The sequence below is a fragment of the Euprymna scolopes genome, chromosome 1, assembly GCF_053919585.1.
Source record: "Euprymna scolopes isolate OS-2025 chromosome 1, ASM5391958v1, whole genome shotgun sequence".
Taxonomy (NCBI): domain Eukaryota; kingdom Metazoa; phylum Mollusca; class Cephalopoda; order Sepiida; family Sepiolidae; genus Euprymna; species Euprymna scolopes.
Window position 1 is genome coordinate 112,199,924 of NC_136482.1, and position 19,995 is coordinate 112,219,918.

General features: G+C 34.1%; 1 protein-coding gene across 2 annotated transcripts in view; it reads right to left on the bottom strand.

Moving 5' to 3' along the window:
- The window catches only part of LOC145266299 (solute carrier family 13 member 2-like), a 200,485-nt gene that overhangs the window by 157,790 nt on the left and 22,700 nt on the right, over positions 1–19,995 (bottom strand). For both annotated transcript variants that reach the window (XM_080121973.1, XM_080121888.1), the window contains exon 2: positions 5,471–5,669. In XM_080121973.1, the coding sequence (XP_079978099.1) occupies positions 5,471–5,578 (108 nt within the window). In that variant the 5' untranslated portion in view covers positions 5,579–5,669. The remainder of the gene's footprint in view (positions 1–5,470; positions 5,670–19,995) is intronic.

Sequence of the window (19,995 nt, forward strand, 5' to 3'; positions counted from 1 at the left end):
GGCTACCAGTATATATATATATATATATATATAGAGAGAGAGAGAGATTAAGATCTACCACCTCTTTTAGCGATTTTTTAAGTTCCAAATCTCAGCGATAACTGATCAGAATTTAACAAATGAAGACTCGTTGGAAAGGTAATGACCTAAATTGTGTAGTAGGCTATGTGACATTTGCTCTTTAGATTAAACCTGCAACATAGCGTTAGCTACTTATATTTTCTGTACAGCTCTTCCTCGACTCAGGACTGCACCCTAATCAATCAAGTCTCTGACAGCATAGATACCAGCGCACAAGTACATGTATTTGGTGACTTTAATGTCCACCTCAATAATGGGCTTGGTTTCTCTACATACGCAGACGCAACTAGTAGCATAACACATATCTTCTCTGTATCTCATTCTCTATCACAGACAGTTACGTTCCCGACCCCCCTCCCAGATCGACAAGATCAAGAAGCCTCACTTCTAGATCTATTTCTAACCACAGTTCCCAATGATTGTGTTACGAATGCCCATAGACCATTCGGGAATGCTGATCACGCTTTAATAACGGTAGAAATCACACTAAACTCCAAACACAAAGCTGAGGAGCCATTACTCAAAACGACAAGGTACTATAAGAAAGCTGACTGAGAAGCCATAAGGGATCTATTCAGAGATGCCCTATGGGGGAAATCTTTTCTCTCCCTGCAGAATAGTGTGTAAATGAATCCAGCGAATGGTTCCAAGCGGGAGTTCTATAGCAAACCCCACTCTCCCCAATGGTTTACTTCTACTTGCGCAGCTGCTATTACTCAAAAGCAGCATGCATACCGCAGGTTTATCCAGCACAAGTCCAGTAAAAACAGATAAAAGTTTATAGAAGCTAAAAGTAATTGCAAGAAAGAAATAGCGTCAGCGAAGAGAGAATACACCGAAACCACGAGAAACGCATTGAAACACAAAAATTAGGAAATTCTGGAAAATCTACAATAGTGTAGTAAATAATAAGCAATCAACAATTATCCCACTATCCAACAATCATGAGGTTGCTTGCACGGCAACCGAGAAGGCTAACATGCTTGTCAGTCGGTTTGTTTCAAACTCTGCATTGGATCCAGCAAACCACTGCCTCCCTAATTTTCCTTTGCGGACAGAAACCACATTAAATGATCTGAAAATCACCCCTTATCAAATGCATTATATCATAATCACCTTAAAAGCATCTCATCCCGGCTGTACTATTAAAGAAATGCTCCACTGAGATTGCTCCAGTTCTCTCCAAACTCTTCAACAAATGCTTTAATGAATCTTGCTTTACTGAGTGCTGGAAAACTGTTTCTGTGGTATCAGTTTACAAGAATTCTAGCCACAGAACTGACCCATTAAATTATCGCCCCATTAGCCTCCGCGCTCTTTTCGCCAAAATATTTGAGTCCATGGTTAATTAAGCTCTAGTCCACCGGCTTAAAGTTACTAAACTTCTGTCAGACCAACAATATTGATTTCGGCTAGCCCGTCATCCTAACTGTAATCCCTATACGTACTTAGCATGCACTGGATGAGCAGGGGGAGGTAGGGCAATAGCCCTAGATATATGTAAGGCTTTTGACAGGGTATGGCACGAGGGTCCTTTCAGGAAAATCAGATCCTATAGAATTACTGGACGAATATTTAACATAATTAAATCCTTTTTAAGTAAGAGAAGAATCCAGGTTGTCTTCGATGGACGTACGTCAAAACAATATAATATATATGTGGATGTGCATCAGGGGTCGATCCTAGGACCTTTATTATTTCTGATATTCATAAATGACCTCCCTGATGAAATTGTCACTAAGATGAATATATTTACGGATGACACCACGCTTAATGGTATATGCTCTGATGAACTATAGACCCTTGTATCCCCTCGACGAAAATACCCCCGACAAATCCAACAAGCAGCAAAATCCCACGCCTACACAGTAGAGATCCTTAGGTTTCAGATAGCCTTCTACTCTAATAGTTTCTTCCCCAGAAATGCTAGACTTCGGAACTTCCTCCTTGGCTCCTGCTCCCCCGACTGTATTGACATGCAGGAGTTCAAGTGTAATGTAAACAGACATCTTGCTACTCAACTCCCTGCAATTATATTCCAGATAGTAGCCTCCTACATCAAAGTGGAACCGAGCCTTGTTTGGGGTGAAAAGACAATTATATATATATATATATATATATATATATATATATATGTGTGTGTGTGCATGCATTTTGGCAGCAAATCATTGTCTAAGCATGTGTAGTTAAGTACAACAAAGTTTTCTTCTTTCTTGATGTTTCTGTTAATTTTCCCTATTTGACGAGCAATTCTTTTGGTATCACTTGGTAAATTGTCTATAAAAGAACCGAATGATCTTGTCTAGGTAATTTTTTCTCGGGCGCTTTCGATCTGCGATCGTCATCAGGAGTAGTATATTTTTGTTGAAGAAGAAGAAGAAGAAGGAGAAGAAGCTTTGTTCGGTTGTTTTTATATAAGTAATTTATTTCATTTGGATTTATATTTATTTATTTGTTTTATTTTATTTATTTATTTTTAACTGAGTTGTAAGAAAGAGGTGTGGTCACATCTACTTTTTTTGTTTGCTACATGTTAGTATCAGTATTAAATTCTATTTTTATTAATGTTAGGCTGATTTTTTTCTATTAGGATTACTTTAGTAATTTTAATCGCTCTGTGCAATTTTTTCTTTACTTGATTTTAGTATTATTTTTTTTTACATAGGCATCCCCACTTATCAATAAGGGTTAAAGAGTGCACAGTAGAAATTGGACAATATAGTAATCGTTAGTAATGGAGATCCGGTAAATTTGGTAACTTATATGGAACGGCTCACCAAAAACTTGTTTACGTTAGACTTGAAGACAACCATATTGTAGTCAGCTGGAAAGCAGAAAAACGAAAGAAAATTCGATAGGCGTGCAGTTCTAAGAAAAAAACTTTGCTCATGGAACCTACGCTTAGGTTTAGGCACAAATAAAAAGTGGGGGGGGGAACTAGTGATAGTGTTTTCTGCTAGACGGGCGTTTCTTGTGAAAGTTTGGCGAGGGGGGATCATAGAATGGAGCTCAGTCGAGCACCTGCCATGAAAATAACGATAAAGCAGAGACAAACTCGCAACATCTCTGCTGTGAGATAGAGGTTGCAGGGAAGAGAAAAGGAACCCCCCCCACAAGGCTACGACGTCTATTTTGAACTTTATCAAGGAAGGATAAGTCCTTTCTAGCAGCTCTTGCCCAGATGTGGCAACAGTATTCCATCCTTGGACGTACCTGGCTCTTATATAGATAGAGAATAGCATCAGCAGTGAGATATCTACTGGATTGATAGAAGGATCCCACCATTTTTCCAGCGGCCTTGGCAACGGATTTAATGTTTGTGTTCCATTTAAGATCAGGGGTCACGGTCAAGCCCAGTAGCTTGTCAAAACATGAGGCCTCCTCAAGACGAGAGCCATTCATTTCAATTGATGCCAGATGGGGATCAGAGCGTTGATGATGTAAAAATAAAAGCTTGGTTTTAGATGTATTAAAAGTAACCAGCCACTCCTTTCCCCATTATACCACTTCATCAAGATCAGAGAAGAGAGAATCAGAGAGAACTTGGTCGTTTACGGTCTTAGATGTGCTGCCATAGATAGTAGTGTCATCAGCATAGAGAGTATTAATGGTTAAGCTATTTCGGCTGACTTTAGTTTTTTTATCATTAAACAGAATATCCTGTATGTATATATATATATATATATATATATATATATATATATATATATAATGGGTTAAGAAATTTCAACGAAAGAAAGATGTATATTTAAGTAAGGGGGGTGGTCACCAACAATGTGTATTTTTTAACATTATTTTATTATTCCGTGTCTTGGTTTTTCATTGAGAATTATGTTTAGATCATTGTAATAATGTTTTAGAATCATTGAAATCGTTTTTAACGCGTTTCAGACGTTCTATGAAGCGTCCTCTTCAGAAATTATTTAAAAAATGTGTTGGAGATGTAAAAATAGCATTTTCGTAGTTCATCTGAAATGTTTCCAAGAGGTGGAACCGTGTAAGTGTCTATTATTTATTGGAATGTTCAATTTTTAATACTGTTTTATTGGGCTGTGGTCACTCCTATCTTGTGTTTTTCTCTCTCACTCTCTCTTTCTGGTTGTGTTTTTTCGTTTCCTTTAGGGTAGGATGTGTGTGTGTGTGTTTTCTTTTATTGGTTTGAAGAATGTGTACTGTTTTATAGTATTATGAAGTTATTTGCTTCCCTATGAAGGTAACTGTGATCCAAGGTCGTTACTAATGTGTATGTGTGAGGAGGGGGGGGACCAGCTCTTCTGAAACAAGGGTAGGGGTGCTTTCATTCTATTTTGATATTTATTTTTTGGCTTCTTAGATATTAGTATTGTGATTTTTCGTTTCAGTCTTAAACTGTTCGGGTATTCTTTATATTAGGTTTGTTTAGATAGAGGGGTATATTTAAAAATATGCATAGGGGATTTTTTAATGTTTCTATTTATTTGTCTCCCCATGTGGGTATGGCCAGGCCCAGGATCGGTTCCTAGTGTGGGGAAGATCTCGTTCTCCAGAGGGGAGGGGCCAATTGAAGGGGTATGGGTATGGAAGGGGGATGGTAGAAGGGATGATAGTTGTCTCAGTCATGAGAGATTTCTCCTCCACTTATTGAAGGGGGAGCGAGGTGTTGGAACATATATTATACTATGGTTCTAGGTGTTTCCTAGTGTTGTTGGTTTCGAGGTTAAGTAGGGTTGGTATTGTTCAGTGTGTTGTATTAGAGATAGGGGTGTTATGTCTGTGTATGGTTGTATGCGCGTGCGTGTGTGTGTTTTAATGTGTCGGTTCTGATTTATGTGTGGGTGTGTATATGTATATGGATGTGCATGCGAGTGTGCCTTGCATTTCATGTTTTTATGTGTTGATATTAGGCTCTGTTTAGTTCTAACGCACTTGTGATGTTAGGCCGTATAATGATGTTAACTTTAGTCAAAATCAGATTGTTCTTTTTAAATGATTTTTTTTCGATTATCGATATTTATCTGGGGCATTCCGATACAAAACCTATCTAAGAAATTCCCAGATACATCAAGTACATTATATGAAATTAAAAAAAAAAATCGGCCCAGTCGTTTCGAAGTCCATGGAGAACGAACTCACACGCCGACACACGCACATAGGCACACTCACATACAGAGTGTCATAAGTGTGTTGAATCGATGTCAAAGATATAAAGTAAACAAAAATTATACTGTTGGTAAAAGTATGTAACCACATTTCTCCAGGTATGGCTAAAAGAACAACTTGTATTCAATAAATTCCATACGATGTATTATTTAAAATGGTGGTTTAGCATTACTTGACCTACACACATTCAACTAAGCCAGAAAATGTAAGAAATAAGAAATTCTTATTGAGATAAAACTTTTCAACTTACCTTAGTATCATGTATAAGAGGTAAAGGCAAGAATACTAATGGCACCAGTATCACAATTATAATATTCCGGTGGGACCAAAAGGAATTGATGAGAGATCTTAATTCCATGATTAAAGTCGGCTTGTGCTTTGTTTTATTCGTTTATTGGAAAGTCCATTCAGACGCAACACGTTTTAAAATGAATCCGGTTTGACAGCACCTACGGAAGGCAAAAAAAAAAAAAAAAAAAAAAAAAGAGTAGGAGAGAGAGAAAGGGAGAAGAAAAGAAAACAGCAACAAAATAATATGTGAACATTCTCTCACAACAAAAGTAGAAAGGACAAAGAAAGCAATATATATATATATATATATATATATATATATATATATATATATATATATATATTTGGCCAGAAATTTGGCGATTAAGAGGTCAAAGTTCAACGATTTGACCTTTCAGAACTCTACCAAACTCCTCCGACAATCTTGGGTCTACGCACTTGAAATTTTAGATATAGGTTCCTTGGACATAGATCTAATTTAATAACTTGATTTGAGCCCAAAACAATAAATTTTAAGGGGTCATAATAGGGGTCAAAATTAAAAAAAAAATTGACGTCTGCGGTCTCTTCCAAATTACTCAGACAATATTTGAAATTTTACATAAAGGGTATTCAGAGATAGGGCAAGCTTTTTCATTAGTTTGGGTCGAAAATTTTTAGTTACCAATATATAAATGTATATATGTATGTCTGTTTGCATGTCTGCCTTAAACTTTCAATAGAGGAGACGGATTTTACCAGGATCAGTATCGTTTTAAAGTTCGACCTTTCATACGACAAATATCGAAAAATTGGCTAAAAACATTAATATCTTCCCCTTCAACAAGCCACTTCTCTACAGAGGGGGGGGGCACTGCTTTCGCCGATATTTTTTAAAGTTATCCTCTCCTTTAGATTGTCTAGCCTTAATTTTAAAAAAATGTCGCTTCCGGTTTTGCGGTGGTCATAACAGCATAAACGTTAGGTTTTACCCCCTTCTTTTCCTTCTTTGCGGTACGGGTTCGAGCCTGCCTCCCTACTACCATTTTTTTTTGCTCAACATACACATCAAAACACTCGGGCAACGCCGAGCTGAAATGCTAGTATATATATATATATATATATATATATATACATATATATATATATATATATATACATATATATATATATGTATATATTTACATATATATATTTATATATATATATATATATATATATATATATATATATATATATATATATATATACATACACATCCAAACATCCGGGCAACGCCGGGCTGAAATGCTAGTATATATATATATACGTATATATATATATATACGTGTATATATATGTATATATTTATATGTATATGTTTATATGTATCTATTTATATAAAAATGTAATTCTTGGTTCATTATAAGCGAATAAAACCATATTTCTGCGTTACCAATTTAATTGAAATTTTCAGAAATTCTATTTTTAAAGTCAAGGAATGTTTGCATGTTATTAAAATAATTTAACATTGCGAATTATAAAAATATTAAATTAAATAAAAAATATTTTTCGTAACTGCGAGATTATCGCCATTTTATTTCCGGTAGAAATTAACCTTTCACTTATTGAGATAAGTATTATTTGTATTAATTTTTATGATACTCATTCAGAGAGTGATCCGTGCTTAAATAATGTTATTATTTAAAAAGTCATTCTTAACATGGGGAGGGAGAGGATGTTTTGTACATATTCTGTCAATTATAATTGAATAATAAAAAAAGCATATCGTAAAACTTTAATTAAACGTGGAGATATGATTTAAAAAATAGCGCGGATCGCTCTCTGCATTAGCACCGTTTTTATTTATTGCGGACTATTATTCTCATCTTTATTAGTTGTTGTTTCACGACCAACTATTCCTCTGGCCTTTATGAAAAGAAGTAAGTACGTGAGAAATTATTTTTTCCTTTTATAAATGTTCAGTAACTTTTTCCTTTTATTATTCTTAAAGAGTAAAACTTTTCTTATTCATAAAAAGAGTTAAGCTTACGTAAATAAATAAATAAATGTTTGTACACGTGACAAATTATCAATAAATGGTTTAGTTACTTTTTTAAAAAAATTATTTATGAAAAAAGTTAGCATGCTTAATTTCTATACTTATAGGTTTTTGGAATTTTTTTTCGCTGGATTATTATTGATTGGACACTAATTAAACAGATTATTAAAAAAAATTAAAAAGAAATCATTATTTATACATTTGAAAGTGGTGCTCATTTTTTAGTTACAACGTTCTGATAAATCAGTCACCTATTTTGTAAGCAATAAAAACGCGGTATATCAAAACCATAGAAAGTAAAAATAATATGAGCCTCTACCGCATTTGTAAGTCAGAAATATATTTGTTTCTCAAAGAAGAAAAAATAGATTGAACATGACTTTTTTTAATTGTTTTTATGAAAATAAAGTTTCGAGTTTAATTTTTTTTTTTTACTTATTTAGTTAAAAGTCAGTTTGTGGGTGTTTTTTTTAAATTGTTTTATGAAAGGTGAGTTTTTTTGTTTATTTTCAAAACTTTTGTTTTTTAAATTTTTTTTTAAAGTATTATAAATTTCACTAACATGCTGGAGAAATGTTTAATAATTTGGTATTTTTTTAGATTAGGTCCACCTCCACAATTTTCCTTTTAATGACGACATTTATAGGTTTCCGAGTATGCTGAACATGCAAATCGCATTGAAATTTTGCGGAAATAAATAGTTGTATTATGCATTATATTCTTCGGCGGCCATCTTTTTACGTGCATACGCGCCATAAACAAATACACACACGTAAAAAAGATGGTCGCCAAAGATTACAATGCATAATACAACTTTTTATATCTTGATAACTACTTATTTCTGCAAAATTTCAATGCGATTTTTGTATTCAGCATAGTCGAAAACCATTTGAAGTCGTCATTTAAAAGAAAATTGAGGAGGTGGACCTAATCTAAACATTTACCAATAATTTTTCATCCCGTACGCCTCCCGATACATTGCTTCGTCAACATGCGACCATTTTATATCTCCCGAAGACACTTCTGTATTTAGAAAAAAAAAAAAAATGAGTGACCGATTTACCAGAACGTGGTAACTAAAAAGTGAGTACCCCTTTCAAATGTTGAAATGATTTTTTTTATTTCAATTTTTTTTCATAATCTGGTTAGTGTTCAATTAAGAATAATACAGTGAAAAAAATTCAAAAAACCTATCAGTATAGAAACTCCACCACGTAAGTAAATAAATAAAAAATGTTACGTGCGCATGCGTTAGCCTTGACTAGGGGGGTACTAAGGGAACGACCATTAAATAATTCTGCGGGTCGCCATGGAACTCAACGCCCAAGAAGTACCAAAATAGTTTTCATGATATGAAGAAATTTTTTTTTCGAAAACTGGGTGATCACTTTTCCATGTAAATTTAACTTAAAATGACCACCCACTTTCTGGCCACCTGAGGAAGGGGCATTTATTTTCGTGTTTATTGGCTTAAAGGTTTTTTTGACAAGGCAGTTTGGTACGCGAATACATATTTAACAGTTTTCGTTTATTCTCACGCATAGCATAAACAAAGGCTACGTCTGTGAAATGGAAAATAGTCCCAGAGTTCAGGGGTTAATACCATGCAAAAGGAATCAAACAAAAAACTTTTTAGCCAAGAAACACACAGAAAAAAGAAAAAAAATAGCATCCATTTTTTTTCTATCGAATTCACTTGTTGTTTTTATTGAAAACTATTTTCCCCCGGATTTTTGATATAATTTTCCATTAAGGGCCGTGCGTCTCACATTTGTAAATAACACTTTTTTTTGTAGATTTTGGTGTGCTAAAAACGAATCAGCAAACCGGTTCTGTCGCAAAAAAATAGTTTTTATGATATGAAGAAATTACTTTTTCGAAAAAGTGGCGATCACTTTTCCATGTAAATTTAACTTAAAATGAGCACCCACTTTCTAGCCACCTGAGAGAGGCGGGATTTTTTCCCATGTTTATTGGCTAAACAGCTTTCGTTTATGCTCACGCATAGCGTAAACGAAGGCTACGGCTGTTAAATGGAAAATAGTCCCAGAGTTCAGAGGTTATTACCATGCAAAAGAAATCAAACAAAAACCTTTTTAGCCAAGAAACACACAGAAAAATGCCCCTCTGGTGGCCAGAAAGTGGGTGCTCATGCTAAGTTAAATTTACATTGAAAAGTGATCACCCACTTTTCGAAAAAGTAATTTCATGAATATCATGAAAACTTTCTTTTTGCTACAGAAACGGTTTGCAGATTCGTTTTTAGCACACCGAAATCTACAATAAAATATTTCGTTATATATGAACGTGAAATGGGCCTTAAAGTAAAATAATACCGGATTTTTTGGAGCAGATTTGCCCTTTAGTTGTACAAATATTCCCAAACCAGGTAATCACTAAAAGGGATTTTTAAAAGTCGTCACCTGTAACGAGCAAAAGTTTAAAACAACCGATTATATGCCAGCCTACATCATGGTAACATATATTGAGTGAGTTCCTAACAGTATTTTGTATAGTTTTTTAGTTTAAACTCATTTTTCCAAAATTTCCCCAAACTTAACGTGTTCGATACAGTCTGCCGCCATTTTATTTTTCAGATATACCGATAAACATTGAATGTTTTTGAACCGATTATACATTACATAAAAACACTAAAATCTTATCCAGTTAGGTAGAACATTTATTTTTCTTGCCTTTGATAACATTTATTTGTTATATATTTATTTTTTTGACAACTTCTTTGTATCTGTGTTTAGTAATACAAACCCTTTTCATTTAATGTAACGTTTAGTCGGTTCGAAAAACAGTGTTTATCGGGGTATTTGAAAGCTACAAATGGTGGTGGACACCGTTGATTACTTTAAGTTAGAGAAAGTGAGTTTAAACTAAAAAAAACTATACAAAATACTGTCAGAAACCCACCGATTATGCCAGCCTATGTCATGGTAACATATATTCGGTGAGTTTCAGACACTGTTTTGTATAGTTTTTAGTTTTCAACTTACTTTCCTAAACTTAACGTATTCAACAGAGTCCGCGACCATTTCTGTTTTTTGAGCCAATTAAACATTTTACATTACATAAAAACACTAAACAATTATCCAATTAGGCAGAAACGTAACTTACCTTACCTTTGCTTTCATTTATTTGTTTTTTTGGACAACTTTTTCGAATCTGTGTATAGTAACCCCCCCTCCCCACCATCAACATAAATATTAATTACTAACTCACATTTTTGTAAAAAAAAACAAAAAACAAAACATTTAGCGTTTCAACATTTTTGCTACGTTCGGCTTCATCCACTGATTGTTGGTCAAGTCCAAACCATGAATGATTGACAGAAACTCCCGAGGATCCAGATCAAATTCTGCAAGAGTACCATTTTTTTCATTTTCGCCTTCTTTTTCACTTTTTGCAGTGGATTGCTGTACTAATAAAAAAAAACATGCATTTTCTCTTTTTATTAAATTTTTCCATTACACCAAATTGAGCCACTGCAACGCGTGGCAGGGTACAGCTAGTATTTATATATATATATATATATATATATATATATATATATATATATATATATATATATATATGAGCGAACAGTTAATAAAACATGTTACAAAACACTTTGAAAAGAGTTAAAAACATATATATATATTTGTATATATATATATATATATATATATATATATATATATATATATATATATATAAATCGGTTCGCAGTGTATGGAATAACTGTGGTTGATAAGAAATTTAATTTGAGTAGACTATGAGATGTTAGTATATATTCTTATACCACGCTTGGTCTGTTCTGTCCTCGGTCAGCGAAACAGAACTACCTCTGGTGCTAGTGTACAAAAAGGTTTCCAAATTTCTGGCCTTGAGAAATTTAGATCACGTGATATAAGGTGACCAGTGTAACGTAAAATGACATGGCTTCCTCTTTTTGGATCTGTGCAGTTTTTCAATCCTTCCAATCTAATGGAAAGATTCAACTTTTTAAAAATAATTTAGAAACAAAACAATAGGTCGTTTTCTGTTTTTTAATTGGTTACTTTTATCTTTTGTAACCGTGATTTTATTTTGTTGGAAGTCCGATAAATCTTGACTTCCTAATTATCTCCCTTTCCCTATAAAAGCCCATGATTCTTTATGTTTAAACACATTTCTTCTCTCTATTGTCTTCACGTGTTATATATTTCCTTCTCTGAATTTCTGCTAATTTCTAATCTTTTTTTCGCTTACAAAATAGCGACATAACAAAATTACCTGATGTAGTTAGCAGAATGAAAAAAAAAAATAATACAAGCAACAGCAATTCTGACATCTGCCTCCAAGAAAAAAATTTCCCAGAGTAGAAATAAGCACCCCCGACAAGCGAACAACTACTGAATTACATTTAGTCCACTCAGACCTATCCGATTCAATAGACTCTGAAGAAACAGATATGCTGTCTCATTCACCGATGATTTCTCCTACGCTGTATTTGTGTATTGCATAAAAATAAAGACGACATTACACTCGTCGCCGAAAAATTCATGCGTATATTTTCCACTACGGCAAAATAAAAGTACTGAAATCAAGACAATGGCTCGGAATTCATGTCAAGTCAAGCGACTTCCAAAAATTCCCTAAAAAATATAAAACACAAGACCTCGGCACCATTCTCACCTACTTCACAGAAGGGAACAGTCGAGATAAACTGGTGAACACTGTTTGAAAAATAAGATGCATAACCGTGGAAAGTGGCTTACCTAAAACTTATTAACTTACATTGTTATGATATCTGCAATTATATGAAACAGAGGCTTTACAGCCATTTAAAGCAAACCCCTTATTATGAAATTACTGGGGAAAAAACTCGACCTTTCTAAAATGCACATTTTTTGGCTCAGTGTGTTATGCTTATTCTAGCACTAAAGGAAAACTAGACCCAAAATGCTAAAAGAGAATATTTGTTGGATACGACAGAAACAGTTCAGCCTACCTAATCTAACTACCAGAAAATAAAAAAAGTGTCCAAACACAGACAAGTTAAATTCATCAACAACACTATCGAAAAGTTCACTGAAACCTATCCACGAAGTGAAACTGTTGAGGATCATTCCCAAACAGGTTAGACTAAAAATTTAAAACGCGAAGAGGCCCAAAACGATTCACAGAAAAGGATAGCTATACTTAGAGATACCCACGGCAAGAACGCAAAACACCCAGCTACTTGGAGGAATATGTAACAATAGATGATGACAAGAGTGATCACACACTAATAAACGTTGACTACTGCTACAAAGCCACATATGGTGTACCACATACCTATAAAGAAGCGACCTATTCCCCAATGGCACATCACTGGATCAAAGCAATGCAGGAGGAAATTGACATTTACCAGCTAACATCTTTAAATAAAGGCAAACCGACAGTGAGTCATAGATGGGTACACAAAATTAAAGGAAACGCCAATGAATAACCCAAAATACAGTGCCGGCAAAAAGAAAGTCCGCACTTGTAATTTTTTCAAAAACTACAAATTTAAGCTAAATTTAATGTAACTGTTTAAACAACCTATACCTCATTTGATTGGCCTTTTATTCTTCTATAATTTTACCTGTTCATATTTGAATTTTAATTGAAATATTCTAGTGTTCGCGTCAATTTTAAAAAAATAACTTCAAATTGAGGAGGCAAAAAGAAAGTCCGCAGCAACAAATTCGATAAAACCAGCTTAAATTATCGCCCCATAATCAGTTTAAAATAACCGACAACAGACAACAAGCATCTCTAATCGTAATTGTTGCTCCAGGTTATACAAAGTAACATTTAGTCCATATGCCACAGCTTTCTCTTAATTATCGTCGGGAGCTCATTAATTTCCACCTTTCTGGTTCATTCAATCGAGAAATCGGACGCAAATTGAAATGTGATGAGAAAATGGTACGAAAGACTGTGCAAAAACACCAAAAACACCGGCAGTGTTCGTAATGCCCCTAAATCTGGTCGTACTAGAGTTACTTCTAATAGGGAAGACAATGCTATCAAGATCCGCAGCCTAAGAAACATATTTGAAACGGCTCCCCAAATCCAACGACGATGCAATATTGTAAAAAAGGTGCTTTCTTTCTACTGTCAAGAACAGATTAAAGGAATTTGATTTGCGAGGATATGTTGCAAGACGCAAGCCAATGATTTGTGTAAAGAACAGAAAGCGCCGTCTGAACTTCGTCAGATGCAATGAAGACCATGACTCTTCATATTGGACAAAAGCGCTTTTTAGCGACGAAAGCAAGTTCAATAGATTAAGCAGTGATGGTAGGCAATACGTCTGTCGGAGGAAAGACGAAGAATTTAATCCTAGGTGCTCAGTTCCAACGCTGCAAGGTGATGGAGGTTAAGTTTTGGTGTGGGACATTATTAGTACCAATGGTCCAGGGCCTATAGTTCGATTGCAAATTCGAATTAATTCAAGTAAGTACATTAATATGTTGACTGAGCATTTTCTACCCTTTGGTCGGAATTTGGATGATAATCCACTCTTCATGCAGTATATTGCTCCCATTCACACAGAGGTTCCTTGAAGAGCATGATATTCCGTGTTTAGATTTGCCTGCAAAATCTCCAGATCTCAATCCTATCGAAAACGTATGGCACTACATCAAGCAACAGCTACGAATGATAAAATGTCAAATTTGGAAGAACTTTGGACAAAAATTAAAGAAAAGTAAGATGCCTTTTCCCTGGAGTATTGTGCAGTCTGATTCAAGGATTGCAGGTTATCAAACTGCAGAAGGGCTAGGCTATTAAATATTAACTAGTTTATTGTGTTTCTGTTGTATTGGTATTGCATCAATGTCCTAAACTGATATTTAAATAAAAATTTTCCATTATGCGGACTTTCTTTTTGCCTCCTCAATTTTAAGTTATTTTTTTAAATTGACGTGAACACTAGAATATTTCAATTAAAAGTTAAATATGACCAGGTAAAATTATAGAAGAATAAAAGGCCAATCAAATGAGGTATAGGTTGTTTAAACAGTTACATTAGATTTAGCTTAAATTTGCAATTTTTGAAAAAAAAATGACAAGTGCGGACTTTCTTTTTGCCGCCTGTGTATAAGGCAAGGTTCGTCGCAAGGGTCAATAACCAAACGGAAGAAGTAGATTATGCTTATTCTAGCACTAAAGGACAGCTCTCTGACAGCCAACACCACATCGATTTGCATATAATGCAGTACGGTCATATCGTACATCAAATGGATGTGACAACAGCACATTTCTGTGGCCCAATCGATCATGAAATTTATATAGAGTAATCAGGGTGATTTGAAGTAAAATGTACAACAGGCGAGAAACCAATCGGCATGCTGAACAAATCCTCATAAGGATTAGTACAATCGGACAGTAACTGGAACCAGACCTTGCGTAATCGACTCATTAAAAATAACTGTACTCATAAGCAAATAGATCATTGCGTCTACATACGACACAACAATACAAGAAATAATCATTATCATCTCACGGTCGATGATTTAATTATTACTGACTAGCTGTACCCGGCCACGCGTTGCTGTGGCTCAGTTTGTTAAAATGGAACACATGTGAAAGTAGAGAAAAGTTTGATTTTTTTTTCAAGAGAATGTACAAATTATTTTTTTTTTTAACAGATGTTAAGAAAATAAACAGAAAAATACTTCCATCATTAATTATGCAAAAAAATAAATAAAATACGATAAAACTTGCTGAGTATGCACTGTTTTACGGTTGTTGTAAAAATGGAACGGAAACTTAAATTTCGCTTCATTTTAATCTTTCTTAATTATTTAATTGTCCCCCCCCCCCAACGAATATAATCAAAACAGTAACATTCAACAATTGTACTTTATCTATATAAAACACAAAATGGGTGTTTGTATTACTGTACACATAGATTCGAAAAAGTTGTGAAAAAAAACAACAAAAAAGCAAATATATAAATAAATGTTATCAAAGCCAAGATAAGTTACTTTTCTGCCAAACTGGATAGATATATTTTTCGTGTTTTTATTCAATGTAACATATTTATTCAGCTCGAAAACCATACAGTGTTTACCGATGTATTCGAAAATTCAAGATGGCGTCTCACACCCTCATTAACACCGTAAGTATGGAAGAAGGTGTTATAAATAAAAAACTATACAAAATTTATAACATCTTTTCCCACACTTACCGTGTTAAAGAGAGAATCAGACGCCATCTTGAATGTTCCAATACATCGGTAAACACTGTATGGTTTTCGAGCTGAATAAACATGTTACATTGAATTGGGAAAAGATGTTATAAATAAAAAACCTAATGAAATACTGTTAAAAACTCGCTCAATACATGTTAATGCGACATAGGTTGACATATATTCGGCGTGTTTTTAATAGTATTTTGTATATTTTTTTATTTATAACACCTTTTTCTATACTTACGGTGTTAAAGAGGGTGTGAGACGCCTTCCTGAATTTTCGAATACATCGGTAAACACTGTATGGTTTTCGAGCCGAATAAATATGTTACATTGAATAAAAACACGAAAAAGATATCCAGTTTTGCAGAAAAGTAACTGATCTTGGCTTTGAGAACATTTATTTGTTATGTATTTTTTTTTTGACAACTTTTTCGAATCTATGTGTACAGTAATACAAACCCCCTTCGGAGGTTGGAATGCCCCCCCCCCACCTAAAATGTAGTTGGAAAAATCGATTTTATAGTGAGATTAAAGAATGGTTAGTCTAAAAAAAGGGTGAAAAACAAAAGAAATAAGCAATTAATAATTATTACCAAAAGCAATAAATGCTACTTTTTTTTACTGGCACAAATAGAGTTGGATACACAAGTAATAGTCGTAGAGTGATAGAGTGTAAGTAAAACCTGGAATATCCGGTTGTTTCGTTTCGTTTCGTTTCGTTTTAACAATGGAAAGAGCAGAAAATTGAGAGAAAAGAAAGAAAGAAGGAAAGACTGAAAGGAAAGATAAAGATAGGGAAGTACCCCCACCACCATCACCCATAAAGCAAAAAGACAACGAAAGGTAAGAAAGAAAGAAAGCAAAAAAGCACGTAAGGAAAGAGCGAAACGGAAGTTGTGTTTGTGTAAGTAAGTAAGTTTGGTGCGTTTCACGTAAATGTCAATTCAGGTTTTCATTAAACTTTAACCACGCGGGTTATAACGAAGTAATGTAATTGTGAATTCAATTCCAGGTAACGGATTGTGTTCTGTTTGAATCTAATTTTATTATAATAAATGCTTTATAAATTGTGTTTATGTTTTATGCTAACCAATGGCAAAGTAAGCGTGGTTCGTTTCAGTGTAAGTCCAGTCCAGTTTTTAGATAAATTCTAACCGGTGATCGGTTTTAAATGTCTCCTGTGAACGTTCTGGTACGGTGTAAGTGAGTGGCGGTGGTAGGATGAATTTGTTAGAGAGAGTTTACTTTACTACTTCCATTAAATGTAACCTATTTTTACAGTGGACTCTCACCAGACAGAATATAGGAAACTGTGATCACGAGATCCTTGATATGTAATAACCCTATAACATACGGCAGATGTCGTGATTCAGTTTGTGAATGATACGGCTGCACCAAATGTATACAGGTGCAGTCCTATAAACGTCAAAGTCGGAGGGGAAAAAATGAGTTCATTTTATTTATATAGATAGATAGATAGATAGAAGAAGAGAAGATAACATTGATTCGCTAAACACCACTAAGCAGATGATCATTTCTGAGTACAACATGAAAGACCTGGGAAAACTACACCATTTTCTGGAGAGAGATTTCAACGTAGCCGAAGGTTATATCGAAATTATAAAAGAAAAGGAAATTATGCGATAAAAATGCTAGAAAGGTTCGACATGTCCGACTGTAAACCCAGTACAACACCATGTAAAAAAAAAAAAAGATTTAATCGACAATAACTCCGATCATCTGACCAACCCCAGAAAACATCGCGAAGTTGCCCGTGGTTTGATTTACTTGATGATGTGTACTCGACCAGATCTTAGTTATATCACCAGAAAATTATCACAACATTCATCCGAAACACGTGAACAGCAGCGTACGGCAGCCAAGTATGCACTGAGGAACATAAAGTGTACTAAGCAGTATCAGTTATACTACGCATAAATGGATAACCGTGTTTCAGTTTAACCAAAAATGGCCCACCTATTTCCTAGAAACCAAAAAAAGAAAACAACAACACACAGTTGCGTTATCTACATGTGAAGCTAAATACGTTGTGCTAGCAAAGACTACCCAAGAAGGTATGTACCTCACACAACTACTCAAAGAAATTGACCCACATCGAAAACACGCCTCTATTAAAATATTCGAGGACAATAAAACTGCTATAGCGCTTTCCACGAACCCCGCGCACCGACAAAGGTGCAAACAGGTAGAACATAAAATGTTACTTTATCAGAGACGCCGTAAGTAACAAGCATAGAGATCATTTATTATCCTACAGCAAATATGCTCGCAAACATTATGACCAAACCACCAATTCGAGCGAAACTAAAAAAAGAATACAAAAGACTTTTATTCAGACTTTGAATCAGTTAATTGATATGATGCTCTTACACATGTTTATATATATATATGTGTATAAAATAAAATAAAAAGCTATAGCAAACATCTAAATGACTACTTTAAATACAGTTCCTGATTTCAAAAAAAGAAAAACTAAAAGATTCATCTGCCTTACTTTTAATGCTAGGTTTATTTTTGGTGTCTTTTCAATTCAATAGAAATCCTCCTAAATTTGCTGATGAGGAGACCGTGCTTACCAAAAAAACTATGTATAATTGTTCTACGTGACTTCATGTATACCACAAATAAAAAGCACGGATTTCCGAAACGATCGTACAGATAATTGACTTTGTTGTTGTTCCTTCTTATGAAACTGATTTTTAATTTAATTAAATTTTGATTTTTAAATTTAAAAAATTTTAAAAAATTTTTAAATTATAAATCACATTACTTAATATTGAATTAGCTCTAGGACATTTAACTATCGAGCTTATTATATATCTAAATTACAACGAGCATTTCCTGTATTTTAATTAAACTAGTAATTTCACTATTACATTAAAATACACTTAGCTCTTTAGACTATTATTCTAATCTCCTTTAAATTATATATATATATATATATATATATATATATATATATATATATACACGTTTTATTTTTTATTACCGTATCTTTCTGTTAAGTTACATTATTGTTTCGATTACCCGGCCGTTTTTTGGGCCGTCTGTAGCGTTTTTTGGGGGAGGCGTCTGTAGCGTCCTCAGACTTTTACAGAAATGTTCGCTGTAAAAGTCTGAGGACGCTACAGACGCCTCCCCCAAAAAACGGCCGTGTAGCCGAAACAATAATGTAATTTAACAGAAAGATACGGTAATAAAAAATAAAACGCATATTTGCTTTACAACAGTATTGAGCACTTTCTTCAGTTTTTATTAATTACCATCTCCACAATATATATATATATATATATATATATATATATATATATATATATATATATATATGCAAAATCGCATTCTAAAAGCAAATGGGGGTGTTGGAAGTCCAATAACTCTAGTTTGTATAGTTATCTCTCTTTCTATATAAAATCCTATGATTCTTTGTGTTTAATAAAAAATATATATTATCTCTTCCGTCCGCATATTTTGTGTATTTCCTCTTTTCTGCTAATTCTGAATCTTTTCCCACTCGAAATGCTACTCGCAACGTATTGATCTTAAAAGTTGAACACAAATAAACTTTAAAAAATAAAAATAAAACCATAAACTAATTTTCTTTATCAACAAACATAAAAAATTTATCTTCAATAAAAATGCAATTTAGTTCATTTAGATAATTTAACGTACATTTTGTCACGTAGGTCTTATATGACCAAAACTACAACAGTTGAATGAAAGTCTATAGTAGTAGTTTTACTCCTTCCCAATACCTTCCATATTTTATTGAAATGTGCCTTCCTTAATGCGAAAAGACATCTCCAACAGTATTCCTCAAATCTGGTTCATGCTGGTTATCTTCTGGTTTACTAATACAATGCTATGCCATTTCATGTGAAACAAGAATGTAGTAGGCAAAACAAACAAAAAAATACAACTAAAAACAGACGGAACAAAAACTCGCTTCTCGCAGACACATGGGTCGTAACAAGCACAATCTACTCGCCAAAATCACCTACGCACAATCTGCAGAACGCTCCCTCTCCTTTCCAGTGTCCTGCCTTTATAGCGGCCGGGAACGACATATTTGCATAATCGCGCGAGAGCAGACGTGATTCAACGATAATTACATTGGGTAAACGCTAATAAAAGCCCATGGACGCCATTTTGGAACCCTCTCATTCGCTCAGCCCAAAACAGACGTATCCAAGGTAAGCTCTCTATTTCTCATTTTGCTTACTGCTAATTCTGCTACACTCCCCCC